The sequence below is a fragment of the Dipodomys spectabilis genome, unplaced genomic scaffold (assembly GCF_019054845.1).
Source record: "Dipodomys spectabilis isolate Male_0828 unplaced genomic scaffold, ASM1905484v1 ptg000030l, whole genome shotgun sequence".
Taxonomy (NCBI): domain Eukaryota; kingdom Metazoa; phylum Chordata; class Mammalia; order Rodentia; family Heteromyidae; genus Dipodomys; species Dipodomys spectabilis.
In genome coordinates this window covers 6,431,904-6,451,467 of record NW_024870707.1, presented here as the reverse complement: position 1 = coordinate 6,451,467, position 19,564 = coordinate 6,431,904, and the positions used below count along the sequence as shown (strand labels likewise).

The 19,564-nt window shown below is 43.4% G+C and overlaps 1 protein-coding gene across 1 annotated transcript in view; it reads left to right on the top strand.

The window, feature by feature from the left end:
* LOC122104900 (oxysterol binding protein) overlaps window positions 1-18,985 on the top strand; it is a 29,977-nt gene extending 10,992 nt beyond the window's left edge. Inside the window, exons 4-14 of the mRNA XM_042675898.1 lie at window positions 4,872-5,070; window positions 5,305-5,407; window positions 5,797-5,851; window positions 6,021-6,152; window positions 9,586-9,831; window positions 10,099-10,219; window positions 12,543-12,646; window positions 14,133-14,228; window positions 15,351-15,532; window positions 16,481-16,701; window positions 16,789-18,985. Of these exons, the coding sequence (XP_042531832.1) occupies window positions 4,872-5,070; window positions 5,305-5,407; window positions 5,797-5,851; window positions 6,021-6,152; window positions 9,586-9,831; window positions 10,099-10,219; window positions 12,543-12,646; window positions 14,133-14,228; window positions 15,351-15,532; window positions 16,481-16,701; window positions 16,789-16,931 (1,602 nt within the window). The 3' untranslated portion in view covers window positions 16,932-18,985. The remainder of the gene's footprint in view (window positions 1-4,871; window positions 5,071-5,304; window positions 5,408-5,796; window positions 5,852-6,020; window positions 6,153-9,585; window positions 9,832-10,098; window positions 10,220-12,542; window positions 12,647-14,132; window positions 14,229-15,350; window positions 15,533-16,480; window positions 16,702-16,788) is intronic.
* The last annotated feature ends 579 nt before the right edge of the window (window positions 18,986-19,564 follow it).

Here is a 19,564-nt window from a genome sequence, read left to right as displayed (position 1 = left end):
ATCTAACGCACTTAGCTGCCTTGGCTGGCTTTGAACCTCAGTCCTCAGATCTCAGCCTTCTGAGTAGGTAGGATTATAGGTGTGAGCATCCAGCACCCAGCCCTAGTCAGTTCTTTTTTTTTTTTTTGTCGGTCGTGGGGCTTGAACTCTGGGCCTGGGTGCTGTCCCTCAGCTCTTCAGCTCAAGGCGAGCGCTCTACCACTTGAGCTACAGCATCACTTCCGGTTTTCTGGTGGTTTATTGGAGATAGGAGTCTCACGGTCGCTCCTGCCAGGGCTGGCTTTGAACCGCAATCCTCAGATCTCAGCCTCCTGAGTAGCTAGGATTACAGGTGTGAGCCACCAGCGCCCGGCCCCTAGTCAGTTCTGATGCCTATACTTTTCAGGGCTGAGTCAGCTGTTTTTTTTTTCTCCAAATTGTTGAACTTTGTAGTAACTGCTTTCTTTTCTGTTCCCCTTGTGATTAAGAAAACCTCATAACTTCAGAAATCCTAATACAAAAAAAAAAATCCTAATACATTTTTGGTTATTTTCTTTTTCTTTTCTTTCCTGGGACTTGAACTGGGTATCTGATGCTTGCTTTTGTTCATTGGCTGGCGTTCTACAACCTGAGCCACACCTCCAACCCAAATAATAAATATTTTAAATAGAACAATCCTACTGTATACTTTTCAAATAGAATGGTAAGGGCAATGGTCTACTGAGAGTGAAGGCTACTTTGTAATAAATGGTAGGTGAACACCTCATTCCATAACAGCTTTTATTTCCTGTTATAATATGAATTTTTTTCTAAAAAAAATATCAGATTCATAAAACTGAAACTATTTGGGCCCTATCTCTTGAAAATGTACTCATCTTTGTTCCTTGAGGAAATTCTTCCCTAAGTTTTATGTGTCCTAAGTTTTGTTTTTGTTTTTTTTTTTTTGGGTCCGGTTGTGGGACCTGAACTCTGGGCCTGGGCGCTGTCCCTCAGCTCTTCAGCTCAAGGCTAGTGCTCTACCACTTGAGCCACAGCGCCACTTCCGGCTTTTTTCTCTTTGCTTATGTGGTGCTGAGGAATCGAACCCAGGGCCTCTGGCATGCAAGGCATGCACTCTACCACTGAGCCACCTTCCCAGCCCCATGTGTCCTAAGTTTTAGAGTTTGTGTTAAAGAGAATGATCCCTTGGAAGTCAGAGATGTGTTCTGGGGCTGGGGGTGTTGCTCAGTGGTAGATTCCTTGCCTAGCATGCACATAATCCCAGGTTTATTTCTCAGCACTAATAAATGAAAACACACACACACACACACCACACACCATAACAGAGATAAGCTCTGTTTTCCTGTTTTCTTCCTCTGTTCTCCCTTAAGTATGGTATGAATAAAAACTAAGTCTGCTGTGGTTAGGGGCCCACACCTGTAATATTAGCACTTGGTAAGCTGAGCAAGAGGACTTTGAGTTTGAGGCTAGTGGGGTAATTTAATGAGACGAGAGAGAGAGAGAGAGAGAAAGAGAGAGAGAGAGAGAAATAGCCTGCTCATGCATCACAGCTCTAAATGAGCAAAGTTTTTTTTTTAAGTTCTCAAAGCATTTTATTACAGATATATACAATATGTTTTGTGTTGGTCTTGGGGCTTGAACTCAAGGCCTGGGCACTGTCCTGGAATTCTTTTTTTCTTCTTCTTCTTTCGTTTTGGTTGGTCATAGGGCTTGAACTCTGGACCTAGACGATGTCCCTGAGCTCTTCAGCTCAAGGTGAACACTCTACTACTTGAGCCACAGCACCACTTTCAATTTTCTGGTGGTCAATTGGAGATGCGAGTCTCATGGACATTCCTGCCTGGGCTGGCTTTGAACTGTGATCCTCAGCTCTCAGCCTCTGGAGTAGCTAGGATTATAGGCGTGAGCCACCAGTGCCTGGCCCTTTTTTTTTTTTTAAATCATTGTTATTATAAAGGTGACTTACAGTTGGGCTACAGTTACATAAGTTGGGTAAAGCACATGTTTCTTTTTGGACAATCATTCCTTCCCATCCCCAGTTCAATATAATGTCTAGTAAATACTACTGCTGCATTTGTTCACCCTTTCTTCCTCTATTTCTGTGCTCCCCACCCTCTCAAAGACAGATAAACAAGATGGAAAGAAACGAAAACAGTAACAAAGAAAAAGACCTCTTGTTTCCATTTCTTGCAGTTCATTCGGATAAATATTATTTTATATACTCAGCTACCTATAGGTGTTATGCCTTTGTAGTCCTCTCCTAAGAGTTTCTTCCTTTGGTCTCATTGTGTGTAAATGCCTGGAGTCCTGTATAAATTGGCAAAGTTTTATGAAAGAATACATATCACTCAATTTTGTGATTGCTTATGAGATAGCTTTTCTCTCTACCAGACTGAATTTAGCAAAATAAAATGGATGCTGTAAGTATATTCACTGGCTAAATGAGTACCTAGGTGTTCTACTCTCTGCCGAGTGAAGTCCCTGAGGGCAGTTGTGGTCCCTGGCCTCACAGAATTTAATATCTGATGAAGGACCGATTTTGAATGGATCTTGCTGGTATAAGGACTATAATAGCATGGGCACTGGCTGCTATAGCATAGCACAGTGGAAGTATTTAAATCAGACTACAAGGGCTAGAGAAGATAATACTTCAAGTAAATTCTGAAGGAACAATTAAAGGCTTCCATGAAAAAATACAACATAGAGATCAGGGCCTAGATCCCAACTGCCTCCTTCATCTTCTGCATAACCCAGGGCAGCCTGGGTTATGTGACCCAGTTTGTTATCTGTAAATTACTTAGATACTAGTAGACGTTTCACAGTATTGTTGAAAGGTTTTTATTAGATAATTGATGTGAATTACTCAGCAAAGCAGCTGGCATATAATTGTCTAAAATTTAATTACAATCAGTATTGTTCAAGGAAATGAGAGACGAGTTTGTGGAGTGGTGATGTGGTATGTATATGAACAACATTCTCCGCCCCCCTCTTCCACAGTCTGGGAAGTAGAACAAGGAAGTGGATTGAGGTGAGGCAGGGGAAGGAGGAAGGAGTGCAGATCCTGCTGCCTGGGCTTGAAGATGAGACTGGTTTTGATGCAGGCATAATTGTAGTAGCTAATTGAATGCTTACTCTTAGCCCCAAGTGATTCTAATTGCTTTACATGGAAAGCAGCTACTCTTGAAAGTAGATCCTAATGTAAGCTTTGCATATAGATTATGAAGGTGAGAATGGAGTGGAGCCCCAGTGGCTCAGTTCTTATTGTGGATATGTGCTCTATACTGCCTGTGGAATGGAGAACAGAAAGAAATGTACAAGTTTAAAACAATAGTAGTTCCCTGGGTTCGATTCCTCAGCACCACATAGCAGAAAAAGCCAAAAGTGGCATTGTGGCTTAAGTGGTAGAGTGCTAGCCTTGAACTGAAGAGCTGAGGGACAGAGTCCAGGCCCAGAGTTCAGGCCCCACGACCAACTAAAATAATAATAATGATAATAATAATATAATAGTAATCAGTAGATCTTGGTAATTGAATATGAGGAAGGAAACAAAACCAAAAGGACACCCCTTAGATTACTAGCTTGGGCAGCTGGGAGATCCCAGGAGCTGGTTTTAGCATAGGGAGAATCAATAGAAGAGGCAGAGGCATCAAGACAACATGGTACATTCAGTTTGGAGCCCATTGCTTTTGAGATTACTTTCAGCCATTGAGTAGGCATTTAGAGAGTCTAAAACTCAGTGAGTGACATGTTAGAATTCCTGGTTTAGCAATTGTTGGCACCCTGGTAGTAGGCATTCTATGTACCTTTTCGTTTCTCTATAATGGGAAATTGACTCAGTTTTATGTCACTTCCTTTCACATATTTATTTTGTAAACTTTATCAAGATCTAGTATGTGTTAGGAGGTAGAGATCTGAATAAGCTATATAAAATGTGGCTGTAATGTTGCTCATGATCCATCTGGACAGACAGTCACAAACTGAAGTGTGCTAAGTGCAAACTAAAATAGAAAAGAGACTGCTGCTTTTAAGACTAAGGGCAAGTGTCACAGAAGAAATATTAACTGTAGATTTTTCTTAGACAATGTAGATAGGGACGTGCGCTATAGACCGAATGAGGAGCATATGCTGAAGTAGTAGTCCTTTAAGAAATCTGTGTGTCCCCAAAACAGTAAGCTTCTTTGCCAATGCCTTCGTTGCAGGGTCGGGGTCCAGTATATCTGCCTGGAGAGGGGGGATACAGGGCAGGTGGTGTGCATACCAGGAAGAGCTCCGTGTATTCATAACCAGTAAGCAGAACTTGGTTCTAATCTTAGGGGAGAGCTAGAAAAGGGATTGTGATTGAGATGATAAGATTTGTGTTTTGTCTCCAGATCCTTTCTCTGGTCCCTCAAGTAAGCTTCAAATTTTTAAGGTCAGATGTTTCTCTTAGTGATCAAAATAAAAGAAAAACGTTTTCCTGAATCTAGTTCAGTGCAGATTCTCTACGCTTGCTGTCTAAATTCCTCTGCTTTGAGTTTAGTCAAGAGTTTATCGAAAGCAGTTATCCTGTACTTTTTCTCATTTTTGTCTCAGTCAGATCACTTCTGGTGTTGAGATACCTGCCCTTTGGGATTTTACCACAAGTACCTTGCCTGGGTTTACTGCTCACTTGGCATTTGTTTGGTCCTCATGACCAGGAAAATATATGAGAACTCTGACAACTATGTTTACTCTGTTTGACCTTGATTGCAGCACAAAGTGACTTTTCCCTGATGCTGTGGAGTAATAGGAAAAGTCTTCACTGTCATGTGCCCACAGAACTTTCTAGAATAAAGTTACTTAATGAGCTTATGGAGGCCAGAGGGGAATCTCTGCCTAGTTGGAGTGATACAGTTAACACTTTGTCTCTATAGGCCTGCAGGGATTTTCTCATGTTAGCCCAGACCCATAGCAAAAAGTGGCAGAAGTCATTGCAGTATGAAAGAGACCAGCGTATCCGATTGGAAGAGACCCTGGAGCAGCTGGCAAAGCAGCACAATCACCTGGAGAGGGCCTTTCGGGGAGCCACGGTGCTGCCAGCAAACACTCCTGGCAGTGCTGGATCTGTGAAAGGTAAGAGATGGATTCTTGCATAGCTCATTCTAATAGTAACCAGCTAGTTGCTAGAACTCCAAATTCTCCACAACCAATGACTAATGTAAAGTGCAGTTTGAACCATTTATTTCTTCCGGCTTACCACTGCTTTGGACCTTTTGGTACCTAGTGATTAGTATTTAAAAGAACCATCTGTACCAGGCATTTGGTAAATATAACCAGAGAAAACAAAAACCATTTTTCTTGTTGTAGATCAGTGCTGCTCTGGTAAGGGGGACATGAGTGACGAAGATGATGAGAATGAATTTTTTGATGCACCTGAGATCATCACCATGCCTGAAAATTTGGGCCACAAGTAAGTTGTCCTAGTCTGTTGAAGGAAATGAGCATCACAGGTCATCAAAAGTTTAGAAACTAGCTGGGTACCTATGGCTCACGCCTGTAATCCTAGCTACTCAGGAGGCCAAGATCTGAGGATTGTCATTCTAAACCAGCCGGGGTAGCAAAGTCTATGAGATTTGTACCTCCATTTAGCCACCAAAAAGCTAGAAGTAGAGGTAAAGTGCTAGTCTTGAGCAAAGAGCTCAGTCACAGTGCCAGGCCCTGAGTTGAAGCCCCAGGACAGACTAAAAAGAAAGAGAGAAAAAAATATGCTTTCGATATTCTGCCTTGTAAATAACCATTGAGGGCAAAACTGTAATTTTGGCCTTTGTTCTAAGTCTCTTGTGCTTCCCATCCACACAGACGTACTGGCAGCAACATCAGCGGGGCCAGTAGTGACATCAGCCTTGATGAACAGGTATCTATTCTGTGGAAGTTATAGAAATCTGGGCTTTGGGTGGGATTCCCAAGGTTTGTTTGTGAAATGCTAAGACAAACAGCATTTTTAGCATGGGGGAAGGGAAGGTGGTAAATAGTGGATTTTCTGTTCTTTGTGGCTGATTGAATAGCTTTGTGTTTGCTCTCAGTACAAGCATCAGCTGGAGGAGACCAAAAAGGAAAAGAGAACGAGAATACCATATAAGCCGAACTATAGTCTCAACTTATGGAGCATCATGAAGAATTGCATCGGAAAAGAACTCTCCAAAATCCCCATGCCGGTGAGATCCTCTCAGCCTCTGTGAGAAGAGTACCACTGTGAGAGCCTGGCCCGCTTAAGTGGCAGTTTTGATCATGGTCTTTAATTATTTTTATAGTCATAAACTCTTCCTTTACATGAGCTGGTTTAGTTTTGGCTGTGGGTTCAGTATTACTTCCATATCATACGTGGGGTCAGATGCGCATGTTCAGTAACGTTTATGAGCAAGGGCTCAGCAAGGACTGAGGCATGCCAAATAAATACATCATTGTCCCGTTGTCAAGAAGCATACCATGAACACAGACAGCCAACACTATTTTAGTATTAGTGTTGTAGGAAGTGCTATACATACAAATGTTTAGAGAACAGAGAAGCAAAAACATTGCATTCCAACCAGGAAGATAAGGACTGTCTCCATTGTGAATGAAGATGGAGTTTAGGCTGATCTCTTTGCTTCCAGTCCTGTTTTCTTCATTCTGTCCACACTGCTGCCAGAATGACCTATTTAAAATTAGAGGTGTGGTCATGTCATTCCTCAATTTAAGTCATCCCTTTGCTGGATCCTTGTTGCTTTGAACATAGTCCAGATTCCTTTGTGGGTTTGGTGTGGTACTTCTTCTACATGCCATATATATCCAGTGTTCTGCTCAGTAGGACTGTTGTCAGGTACTCAGAGATATCTTGTCTTTTCCTTAAGAGCATTTACATACTCTGCTCTTTCTGCTTGAATCCCTTCCTTCTTTTCTGCCTGCTTTGTTTCCCTCCTTTCCTCCCTCCCTCCTTCCCTCTTTTTTTTCCTCCCCTTTTTCCTTCTGTCTGTTTCCTATCGGCCCTTATGACTTCTTTTTTTTGGTCCAGTCGTGGGGCTTGTACTCTGGGCCTGGGCGCTGTCCCTCAGCTCTTCAGCTCAAGGCTAGCGCTCTACCACCTGAGCCACAATGCCACTTCCAGCTTTTTCTTTTTGTTTATGTGGTGCTGAGGAATCGAACCCAGGGCCTCAGGCATGCAAGGCAAGCGCTCTACCACTGAGCCAACTTCCCAGCCCACCTTATGACTTCTTTTGCTGTGGCTAAAACCCTTTTCTTCTGAATTCATGTATAATGTTGCTTTCCAGTAAACCTGTCCAATACAGGATGAGCTATTTCTCCTTTGTGCTCTATCATGTTAGACTGCACAGTGTATTTAATTTGCTTATTCATTCTGCAAGTGTAAATTAGGTGTCTCCTCTTTGCCCAAGGTACCAGTGGATACAGGTTCAACTTATAAGTCTAAAATATATTGCTTTGGACCAAAATAGCAAACTAAAGCCCTTGAGCCAAATCTGGCAGCAGACTATGCAGTCCACAAGCCAAGGATGTTTTCTTTTAAATGGTTGAAATGGAGGAAAGCGAGTAAGATACTTCATGAGATTAAAGCCCATAAAGTTTTACTGGAACACAAATACTCATTCATTTAGATTTTTTGTTTTGTCAGTTATGGGGCTTGAACTCTGGGTCTAGGTGCTGTCCCTCAGCTCTTCAGCTCAGGGCTAGTGCTCTACCACTTGAGCCACAGCATCACTTCCAGCCTTTTCTGTTTATGTGGTGCTGAAGAATCAAACCCAGGGCCTTATGCATGGAAGGCAAGCACTCTACCACTGAGCCACCTTCCCAGCGCCCTCATTTAGATCTTGTTTGTGGCTGCTGCCATGTTGCAGCAAGTGTTGTGTGGTATGACAGACCACGCGCTCCGAAAGCCCTTCGCAGAAAAGCTGGTGAAGCCTGGCCTTACACAGATCCTGACTTAACTCATTCTTCTGTTAAACTCCGGAAGTCAATTGTCCAAAGATACTACTCCACAGAGTCAGGATCAGGCTTCCTTCTGCCCTGTCACTCTGCTGCTAGGTGGCCTCCATTCTTAGGTGCATCCCTGATTGCTGCAGTGTGAGCCATCAAGGTCACATTGCAGTCAGCTGCAAGATGGAGAAAGAAGCTGAGCAGGCTGTCTTTTAAGGCTGCTTCCTGGAAATTGCATAATCCATTAATCTCTTAAATCTCTGTGGCTAGAATTTATATACAGGCATAGCTAGCTGAAGGAAAATGGGGAAGGAGTATTCCTTCCCCATAAGGTTCTGTCAATAGCCATTATTTGACAGGCAGAAGTACAAAAATATTTTCCCTATCTTCTTGGGGCATAAGGACCAGTATATGATTTCTGCCTCTTTATAGACTTCATTCCTCATGGATAGGATTTGTATCTTATTGCTCATGGAGGACAATTAAGGTATGTGGGATTTGTGGTGTTTTTTTTTTTTAATGTTTGACTTGGGTTGGGATTATAGCTCAGTAGTACAGTGTTTGCCTATTGTGTTCAGGGCCTTCAGTACAGCAAAGGAGTGTGTGTGTGTGTGTGTGTGTGTGTGTGTGTGTGTGTGTGTGTGTGTGTGTGTTAAACTACTGACAAGAAAAGGCTGTGCATAAGACCCACTTGCCTGGAGCATTAGATGCCTTCAAGGAAGTAGTGGGCAGGTAGGTGAGCAGGTCTTCACAGTCTTGGGAAATGCAGTTTCCAGTTAGACATGGCTCTTCTGGGCCTAGGGACCTTTCCATCCTGACTTACTTCCTTAATGATACTGCCATTAAGATTGTACAGATCTAGCCGGGCGCTGGTGGCTCACGCCTGTAATACCAGCTACTCAGGAGACTGAGATCTGAGGATCGTGGTTCAAAGCCAGCCTGGGCAGGAAAGTCCGTGAAACTCTTACCTCCAATAGACCACCAGAAAACAGGAAGTGGCACTGTGGCTCAAGTGGTAGAGTGCTAGCCTTGAGCTGAAGAGCTGAGGGACAGCGCTCAGGCCGAGTTCAAGCCCCATGACTGACAAAAAAAAGAAAAAAAGGAATGTACAGTCCTATACTTTTCATCTGCAAATCAAGTACTCACCCTTCCCTGGCCTTGTCCTGCATCACTGGAAAGCTGATCTCTCTGGGCTGTTTTTCAAGTTGTGTGTCTGTTGGAGTCTGGCTGGGCTCCATCAGTACAAGACACTGGTAGGAGATCAGAGCTGGGAGGAAGAGTATTTCTCCCCTTGGGCAGTTTTCTGGCAGCATCTGAGTGGATCTAGTTTTCAGTGGACTGACTTCCTCTTTCACATGATTTGGGTTTTGTCTGGATCTCCTCAGCCTCTGGCTGTGGCAGTGCTTCTGCATTTCTTTATTCTTCCCTATGGCCTCCTGCTGTTCTTCATTTCTGGGTTTTCTTGTGGCTGCTCAGCTCTCCACTAAGCTATATAACGAGTTGCTGCTTCCTTCTATTTAAATACTCATTCATTTGTTTCCTTATTTAGCCTCTGAGAGAGGCCAGTGATTTGTTTTTATCAACTCAGCTCTCAGTAGCTGTTTCTCTACCTGCGAAGTACGTGAACTGTCTGATATAAATGTCTGGAAAAATGTTTGACAGCTCTTCTTTCCCTTACAGGTGAACTTTAATGAGCCCTTATCCATGCTTCAGCGCCTTACTGAAGACCTGGAATACCATGAGTTGTTAGACCGAGCCGCAAAATGTGAGAACTCTCTGGAGCAGCTCTGCTATGTTGCGGCTTTCACCGTGTCCTCCTACTCTACTACTGTCTTCCGAACCAGCAAGCCATTCAACCCACTCCTTGGGGAGACCTTTGAGCTGGACCGGCTAGAGGAGAATGGGTACCGATCCCTTTGTGAGCAGGTACCAGAGCACCACCACCGTAACACATTTCCTTTCTGAGGACAGGAATGAGGTTTTGGTTGATCCTCCAGAGGGAATTGAAGGATATGTCAGTCCTGTCATCCCTATCTGATTTTTTTCCCTCAGAGTCTATACTGCAGGTCCTGCTATTTACCTCCTATTGCCGGTATAATGTCAAAGGAAACGTTGGGTGTTTATCACTAGTTAATAGGTAATGTCTTTCCCCTGTCCTTTCTGCCTGCTCACTTTGAACCTGATGCCTTCCAGGTGAGTCATCACCCCCCTGCTGCTGCGCACCATGCGGAATCCAGAAATGGCTGGACATTACGTCAGGAAATCAAAATCACCAGCAAGTTTCGGGGCAAATATCTCTCCATTATGCCCCTCGGTAAGACCACCATCCCTAGGAAGGAGGAGTGAGAGGTTCTCTGTCATGGTAGAGGAAGTTGCTGGATCAGTTCTGATTGGAGCACTAAACCTTACACCTCACTATCCAGCTTTGGGGAGGTGGTTGAATTTCTCAGCTATCAGTTTTGTTTCCTAACGCTTTGTTGGAGATTCATGTGTAACTTTTCATAAGGAATATTGATCCTGTGGTTTTATTTTCTTGAAATGTCTTTTCTTGCAGTTGTCTGGCTTTGGTGTCAGAATAATACTGAGCTCATAGATCTGAGAGGTGGGGGTAGAGGAAGAGCTATTGATAAGAGATTAACGATGTATTTAGGCAAATATTTTGAAGGTGTTTGTGATGATTAACTGAGATAATGAGTGAGGAAAATGTAGCACAGAGCCTGGTTTATGGCAGAGTTGCACTTATCCCTAATGTTATTGCCATCATTGTTGTCACCAGCCAATCTACCAGAGTTATTTGAATCTTTTCTACAAGAAAGTAAAGACTCACTCTCCTAATCCACAGCAAGTCTGTGTTCTTTTCACTAGTGCTTACAGAGGAAACTTAGTTATTTTGTTAATACAGTTGATCAAGTGGCACTGTGGCTCAACTGGTAGAGCACCAGCCTTGAGCTGAGGAGCTGAGGGACAGCGTCCAGGCCCAGAGTTCAAGCCCTACAACCGACAAAATTAAAAAAAAAGAAAGAAATACAGTTGATCAGATTACCTACTATTTATTTGCAAATATAGACACGTACACACATTTTGAATCCTCAGTTACCTATGGTCAAAGTACTGATTTGGGTTTGGTATTTATTTGACATCAAATCATAGGATCAGGAACCTATATCAATGGGCACATATTATATTTCGAGCATTTTACTGAGCAAATCAACATTACCCAAGTCTACAGATGATAAAACCAAGGCCTTGGGAATTTAAAATAGGGTTGAATCCTGTAATGCAATTCTGATGCTAACAACCAGAGTTTCTGCACACTGTATACATGAAGCACACAGTCTACAACAAAACTGTCCTTGCTTCAGATACAGACCACAATTTTGGGTTACCTAGACCACTCATGCTTTGGACCAACTAGTTTGGGAGCTCCCACAACTCCTTCATATTTGATAACTTATTAGAATGACTCATAGGACTCTGGAAAGTGCTATACTTACGGTTTTACACAGGGTACAAATCAAGGTTACTTAAATGAAGAGAGCCATACGGTGTTGTCTGGGAGGGTCCTGTTCACAGAGCTTACTTGTCTTCTCCCTACGAGCAGGGCACATCACCCTCTCTTCACGCTGACATGTCCACTGGTTTGGTTTCCAGGGCTTTTATTGGGGGTTCATTGACCGAATTATTTTCCATATGATTAAATTCAATATCCAGTCTCCCTTTTGGAAGTTAGGGAGTTGGGCTGATACCAAATGACTCCTAGCCCTAACTTTCTTATCACATGGTTGATGTTTTTGGCCTGGACTGCCTTCTACCTGAGTTTCCTCATTGGTGTAGCTATCAGAGGCTTGCCTGGAGTCATCTTATCAATCTTACCAATATAGAGTATCAGGCCCACTCTGGATAACAGATTCTTCCTATTCCTTGAGAATGATAGGGGTTTAAAGGTTCTCTTCTGAACAAAGACTGGACAAAATTCCTTAATATGCAACATATTAACAAGTGATAGTGCCAGGACTGAATCCAGCTATAATTCCAAAGCTTTGGTTTGTCCACGCCTCTATTTTAACTACTAAAGGCTGTGGATAAGTGATTTCTTTAAGGTCACACAGCTAGTTAGTTATTAATAGCAAGTCCTGGCCCCCATAATGATTAACCAGTATGTGCCCTTTTTATAATGGAGTTTCATTTTTTTTCTCATTGAGACATGTTTGACTTGTTCCTATGCATATATTTTGCAATTGGTTTTGGGAGATCTAGCTCCCTAGCTAAGATGTATCAGCTGTTAGTGTTTATCATTATTCAGCTATATGTTATTAATACATTTAAAAATCAAGAGGGGCTGGGAATGGGGCTCTGTGCTAAAGTGTTTGCCTAGTATGCATAAAGCCCTGGGTTCCATTCCTCAGTACCATGTAAACAGAACAGGCCAGGAGAGGCTCTGTAGCTCAAGTGGTAGAGCATTAGCCTTGAGCAAAAAAAGCTCAGGAACAGTGCCCAGACCCTGAGTTGAAGACCCATAACTGCCAAAAAAAAATCAAGAGAAGAAAAAAATTCAATGCTTCCAACATTTAAGAAAGACATGTACATTTTTTTTTTCCATTCTTAATTCTCTAATTTGTATACCTCTCGGTTTTTAGGTACCATCCACTGTATTTTCCATGCAACTGGGCACCACTACACTTGGAAAAAAGTGACCACAACAGTGCATAACATTATCGTGGGCAAGTTGTGGATAGATCAGGTGAGCAAAGTTACCCACAGTGCTTCTGCAATTCAGAACACTTCCTTCATATAATGTCTGCTTTTGAGACAGAGGAACTGGCCTCAGAATGTTGCTGCTGCTTCACTTATAGCCCTACCTTCACGTCCCCAAGCTTCTGTATCACAAATAATTACTTATAAGTGGCCAAAATTAACATTCATCAGTGACAACTAGGACTATATTAGGCAGTACAAAGAATAAAGACTTAATAAACAGCACTTAGCTGGGCACCTGTAATTGTAGCTACTCAGGAAGCTGAGGTCTAGAAGGTCATGATTTGAAACCAACCCAAACAGAAAACTTCTCCAATTAACCAGCAAAAAGTAGGGCTGGAGGCAAAGTTCAATGGTAGAGCACCAGCATGAGCAAGAAAGCTGAGCAAGTGGAAGAATGAGTTCAAGCCTTGGTACCAGGAAAAAAAATGTTTCTAATTATTTAGCTAATTTAACTAAATAAATGAGCATGGCACTTTCACCCTTGGCATGACTTCCACTCTTAATCCTTCCTTGTTCATGAAACATCTATTGCCAGATGGTACACTAGGTACCAGGGTTAAAGTATGTGACAAAATAAACTAGAATAAGGGAAGTACTAAGGTTTTTTTAAAAGAATTTCATTAGCGCCGGGCGCTGGTGGCTCACGCCTGTAATCCTAGCTACTCAGGAGGCTGAGATCTGAGGATCGCGGTTCAAAGCCAGCCCGGGCAGGAGAGACCGTGAGACTCCTATCTCCAATAAACCACCAGAAAACCGGAAGTGGCGCTGTAGCTCAAGTGGTAGAGCGCTCGCCTTGAACTGAAGAGCTGAGGGACAGCGCCCAGGCCCAGAGTTCAAGCCCCACGGCCGACCAAAAAAAAAAAAAAAAGAATTTCATTAGCATGTACAAGAATGCTTTCATTGGGGCATTTCTGCTCATCCTCACTTGTAACTGTTAAGATTGCCTTTAAGACAATGGTTGTAGTAAATTCAGAAAAAGAGAGTACTATCTTCTGAGCAGTCAGGAAGAACTTCATACTAGATGGGGGAATTAAGCTGGATCTTTCAAGAGCAGTCTGGAATTCAGAGGATAGAAATGAGGCAAAAAAAATGAATAAAGTCTAGAAAGTCCTGTCATATATAACCTTGAAACTGTGTGTACTTTGATTTAAGCAGAGGAGTTCAGGAAGGGTGCTCTTTTGAGGGATTGCATGGGAAGGTAAATTATTATGTGAATTCCATTACATATTCAGGTCAAATCCTGCCACCTACCATGTGACACATAAAGCAAGTGGTATTAATCCCAACCTGAAATGACAAAAGTTACAAAAGATTCCACAGCATCCCTAAGGCTGGCAGAGAACCAGGCTTAAGCAAGGGAGTGCTAGAATGTAAGACCAAACTATCAAGAATTAGAAGGTGTGGGTGTTGGAAGATATTCAAGTCATACAGTCTTCATAAAACTAATCCATGATTTTTTTCATTTCCAGTCTGGTGAAATTGATATTATAAATCACAAGACAGGAGACAAGTGTAATCTTAAATTTGTTCCTTATAGCTACTTCTCTCGAGATGTGGCAAGAAAGGTAAGAAAAATTGGAATTTACATGTTTTTTTTCTTAAGTGTACATTTCTAAGAAAGCCTGGCCCTCTAAGGCTGGTGTTTATGTATACACATTTGTGCCAGATACACATGCATAGGTTGATAGGTATGTAGAAAGAGATGTGGTGGGGCTGGGAAGGTGGCTCAGTGGTAGAGCGCTTGCCTTGCATCCTCAAGGCCCTGGGTTCGATTCCTCAGCACCACATAAGCAAAAAGAAAAAAGTCAGAAGTGGCGCTGTGGCTCAAGTGGTAGAGCACTAGCCTTGAGCTGAAGAGCTGAGGGACAGTGCCCAGGCCCAGAGTTCAGGCCCCACGACCGGACCAAAAAAAAAAAAAAAAGAAAGAGATGTGGTGATTCAAAACAAGTAGACAGTGACAGGCGCTAGTGGCCCACAACTGTAATCCTAGCTGCTCAGGAGGCTTGAGATCTGAGGATCGTGGTTCAGAACTAGCCAGGGCAGTAAAGTCTGTGAGATTCTATCTCCATTAAACCACGCAGAAAAAGCCAAAAGTGGTGCTGTGGTTCACATGGTAGAGCACTAACCTTGAACACAAAGAGGTTCCAGGACAGCACCCAGGTCCTGAGTTCAAGCCCCAGAACTGGCAAGAGAGAAAAAGAAAAGCAAGTAGACTGGAGAAATTCAGCAAAAAGGGACTGAATTGCATACAGGACCCCTTTCTTTTCTTAGACCACAAGTGAGGAAGTAAAAGTCGAGAACAATTAGAGACTGAAGGGAACACAAAGGGAGGATTAGTAAAAGGACTGTGAGAAGCAGGTGGGACCAGCGGGACATCTGTGACATTCAGGAAAGAGTGTGTTACCACCACAGTGGGTCTCTGTTTTTAGAGAGAAGAGAACGCAATGCTGAGTACCAGTCAGATGCTTTTCATTGCATAGAAAATCCCTGTGCAACAGAGTGACCTCCAAGTCATGACTTAGTATTTTGAATAAAGTTCCACAATCAGGACAACAGAATAATTCAGATGACTCCATAATCCTTGCTGTGACAGGATCTAAGCAGTGTTTACCCTAGGACCTTGGTTTCTGGATTAGTCACTCCACACTGCATCCTCTGCTCCAAAGCCCTGCTCTCAACTCTTACAGGTGACAGGGGAAGTGACAGATCCATCAGGAAAAGTTCACTTTGCCCTTCTGGGGACATGGGATGAGAAAATGGATTGCTTCAAAGTGCAGCCAGCTGCTGGGGAGAATGGGGGTGATGCTCGTCAGAGAGGCCACGACGCAGAGGAAAGCAGGGTCATGCTGTGGAAAAGGAATCCTTTACCGTGAGTATCTGTTTGTGAACTGGTACCTGGAGGCCACTTTGCCCTTACCTGTGGAACAGTGAAAATAAGTCTGCCTGCCTTCCTACTTAGTTATATGAAGGGCCAACCAGGGAAATAGGGCCTTTTGGAGAGGTTACCAGAAGGTGGTCACAAGAAAGTCCTAACTAACACCCACCATTCAAAAACATTTTTTAAATTTTTATTCTATTGGATTGGGATTCAGAAGAATATCTTTCTGTAGTTTAGAGCAAAGCTATTCACAAACAGCCAGAGAAGCAAGGTGTCCAAAAGCCCAGAGGCAGCAGGAAAGTCCTGAGCAAGTGTCCAGGACTCTGACCTCATCTAATAGATTCCATTGATAGCAGTAGCCAAGACTGTCCCAGGAGGAAAAAGGAAAAAAAATTTGAAAAGAAGTAAAGGCAAGCCGGGTGCTGGTGGCTCAAGCCTGTAATCCTAGCTACTCAGGAAGCTGAGATCTCAGGATCACGGTTCAAAGCCAACCCTGGGCAGGAAAGGCTGTGAGACTTATCTCCAATAAACCACTCAGAAAACGGAAGTAGCGCAGTGATCCAAGTGGTACAGCGCTAGCCTTGAGCTGAAGAGCTTAGGGACAGCGTTCAGGCCCAGAGTTCAAGCCCCATGAATGACAAAAAGAAAAAAAAAGTAAATGCAGTAGAAGGCAATAGAAATGAGTAATTTTGATTAAGTAGAGTGTTTGTTGTATTCATCCAGATGGATACAGATAATTCTGGCTGAGTAGTATCAAACCCCAGATGACACTTAAATGGAATCATACTGGGAGGGGTAGAGGGATCCAGGTTGGCTCTTGGCCCTAGACTTTTTTTTTTTTTTCCACTTGTAGAGCAACCTTGATAATGTTGGCTTGGCAATGTACCAAATTACTACTCCTTAACTCAGTCTGAGCTCTTCTGTTACCTTTTCTTTTAGGAAGAATGCGGAAAACATGTACTACTTCTCAGAGCTGGCTCTAACTCTCAATGCCTGGGAAGGTGGCACTGCACCCACAGACAGCCGGTTACGGCCTGACCAGAGACTGATGGAAAATGGACGCTGGGATGAAGCAAACGCTGAGAAGCAGCGCCTGGAGGAAAAACAAAGACTTTCCAGAAAGAAAAGAGAAGCTGAAGCTATGAAGGCCACAGAAGATGGTAATGAACTTGCTTTCTATTCCTGCGTCTTGGCAGGTGGAGAGAGCTGGCTCTTAATTTTGCTTCTTTTCCCTCTTTCCCTTTTAGGCACACCCTATGATCCTTATAAGGCACTGTGGTTTGAGCGGAAGAAGGACCCTGTTACCAAGGAGTTAACTCATATTTATAGGGGTGAATACTGGGAGTGTAAAGAAAAGCAGGACTGGAACTCGTGTCCAGACATTTTCTGAAGGAGCAGTAACAAAGAGGAAGAGGATTGATCGGAGAAGAGGACAGAGGATGTGTGGGAAAGCTGGCAATTGTGACTCTTACCAAGTGCTTTCCTCAAGTTTGTCTGTCTTAACCAATCACTTTTTCCAAATCAATCACCAGAAGCAGACACCAGTGGTGGTGATTGGCTGGTTGCCTTAGCTGATTGACACTGAAATCAACATACTAGATAACTATGTTTGTAAGGGAGAGGATTAGTGGCTGAAAGTTAGTGTTACTCTCCATCTGCGAAGTCAAGAATTCTTGGCTCTTCTTTCTCCTTCTGCACCCATTTAAGATGATGTCATTTGCCCTTCCCTTGTAGTATCCTGCTCAGCCAAGATCTGCATAAGATTGTGATTCATGAGCATTTTTGGTGCTGTTCAGAGCAAGAACTGATTTTAAAGTTCCTTTAAAAAGAAACACATAAGACTTTAACCAGCAGAGGCACTGTGCATGATTGCGGTGGAGCTTAGGTCTAAAGGAAATGCGTGCTCACGTGGGGTCTGGCGTGTGGGCCCTCCATGTGCAGACAACCAGGGTACTGGAGCGGCTGCAAGAGAGACGGCTCTGTGGGGCTGGAAAATTGGTACCTCCTTGGCAGTTTCTATCTTCACTTGCATAACGTGCCCCTCTGCCGTTGTCTGCCTTTGGCAGCAGCTGGAAACCACGCTGGTGGTTTGTATGAGGGGCACGTCGTCCTCATAGAAAGGCTGTATGGACTCCTCAGGCGGAGAACCGAGAGACCAGGCGGGATGGAAGAAGACTGCTAGCCACTTGGCCTTCCCCAGTCCTCACCCCCACCCTTCATCGCCTTTCACCCCTCTTTCCCAGCTTACACCTGTATGGGTTTGTGCCCCAGTCTGGAGCCACCTGTCCATTCTGGTATAGTTCAGAATTTGAGAGCAGTTAATCTGGAACTAAGTTTTCACCATCTCTCAAACCCCAGGGACTGGAGCCACCTCTGGAATAATGTGTTAAATATCTGTATATTATATATATGTAGAGAAAAATCTAATTTTTTTGTTTGATTTTCCTTCCTCCCATTAAGAATCTTGGTTTTTGTATATCATTTGTCTCCCTGGGACTCTGTCTTATGAGGATGGGCACTCTTCTACTTCCCATCTTTCAGGGGCAGATTTGGAGCCCAAGCTGGATCACATCTGGTAGTTACTGAACTGAGACGGGCCCAGGATTTGTATCCTGGGGTGCTCAGTGCTGTGTTAAGCTCTCCTCTCCTTTGAAGATGAAATCCTAGTCTCTTTCCTGCCTCTTTGCTTACTTTGTTGGAAGAATATGGGTAGAAAGTTAGAGGAGAGTACCTTCCAGTTTACTTCAGCCTCTGTTCAGCACACAGGCTAAATCCCAAAAGAATTTTCTTGCCATAATGGGGGGCTGGTAGCGCCATCATGTAGGGTGAATGAGAGAACTCCTCCTCTTGGGCTGGCTTCCTCCTTTGTTCTCTATTTGTTCTCTTTGTCTTATTCAGAAATCTAACCCCTATGCCACCTGCCCTTGGTTGAGGATCACAAATCGAGGTGCCTTCCTTGTATGCTTTCTGTTAGTGTTTTCTGTTTCTGTTCCTTAACTGCTGAGCCTCAGCCAGTGTGGGTCCTGGGGGAAAATATCATTCCAGAGGAAGCCATCCCTCCAGGGAAATTGGGTTTTACTGGGTAAATCAGTGCTTTTATCCCTCTCCCTCATCCCTTCCTCCCTAGCTGCGAGGAACACGCTGGGAATTTCTTCCTAAGAACCCTTTTCCATCCCAAGCCGGGGGTTATGCCAGGGCTTGTTCCAGGAGACCCAGAAAAGCTGGGACCTTCTTCAGGGACTTTAGATGGAGTGAGAATTCCCTAACTAAACTGAACTTCCCTGCTTTCTCTCCCTTTTCTTCCTCTACCATCTGCACTACATTTCTGGCTCAATCCCCAGATACCTGCTAATGGAAGAAGCTTACGAGTCCTAAAGGTGGAATAAAGTCACATCAAAACAAAACTATATATGTTTTCAGTTTTTTTGCCTTATTGCTTTTTTTTTTCAAAAAAAAACTACTAAATTAAATAATTTTTAAAAAGCCATATTTGTCTGATTCAGTTCTTCTAGGCCAGAAGCATTGGCGGGGAGGGGGAGGAGAACTGGTCCAGTGGTTTTGTTCTGCTTGGGAATGTGGGAGCCCGGGAGCCCTCATCTTTGTGAGAAACTGGAAGAGGGCACAGAACACTATTGAGCAAGGCTCCAGAGGGCCTGTGAGCAGAAAATTAGATTTAAAAGCCCTACCACTTCAATGTGTTGCACTTTGCTTCATCTTGACCTTGGCAGGAATAATTGCTAATGGTCGTTTGGTTTGGTTTTGTGAATTCTGGGCCTGCTTCACCTCAAAAAAAAAAAAAAAAGTGAAAAATTAGGGGCCTAGTATGCACCAGGTCCTGAGTTCAAAACTAGCACTGCAAATAATACTAAAAACAAAATTCTTACTGTTACCTAGTTTATGGAGGGGTTCAATTTTTTTTTTTCTTTTTGGTCCATTGTGGGGCTTGAACTCAGGGCCTGGGCACTGTCCCTTGAGCTGCTTTGTGCCTAAGGCTATAGCGCTCCACCACTTGAGCCACAGCAC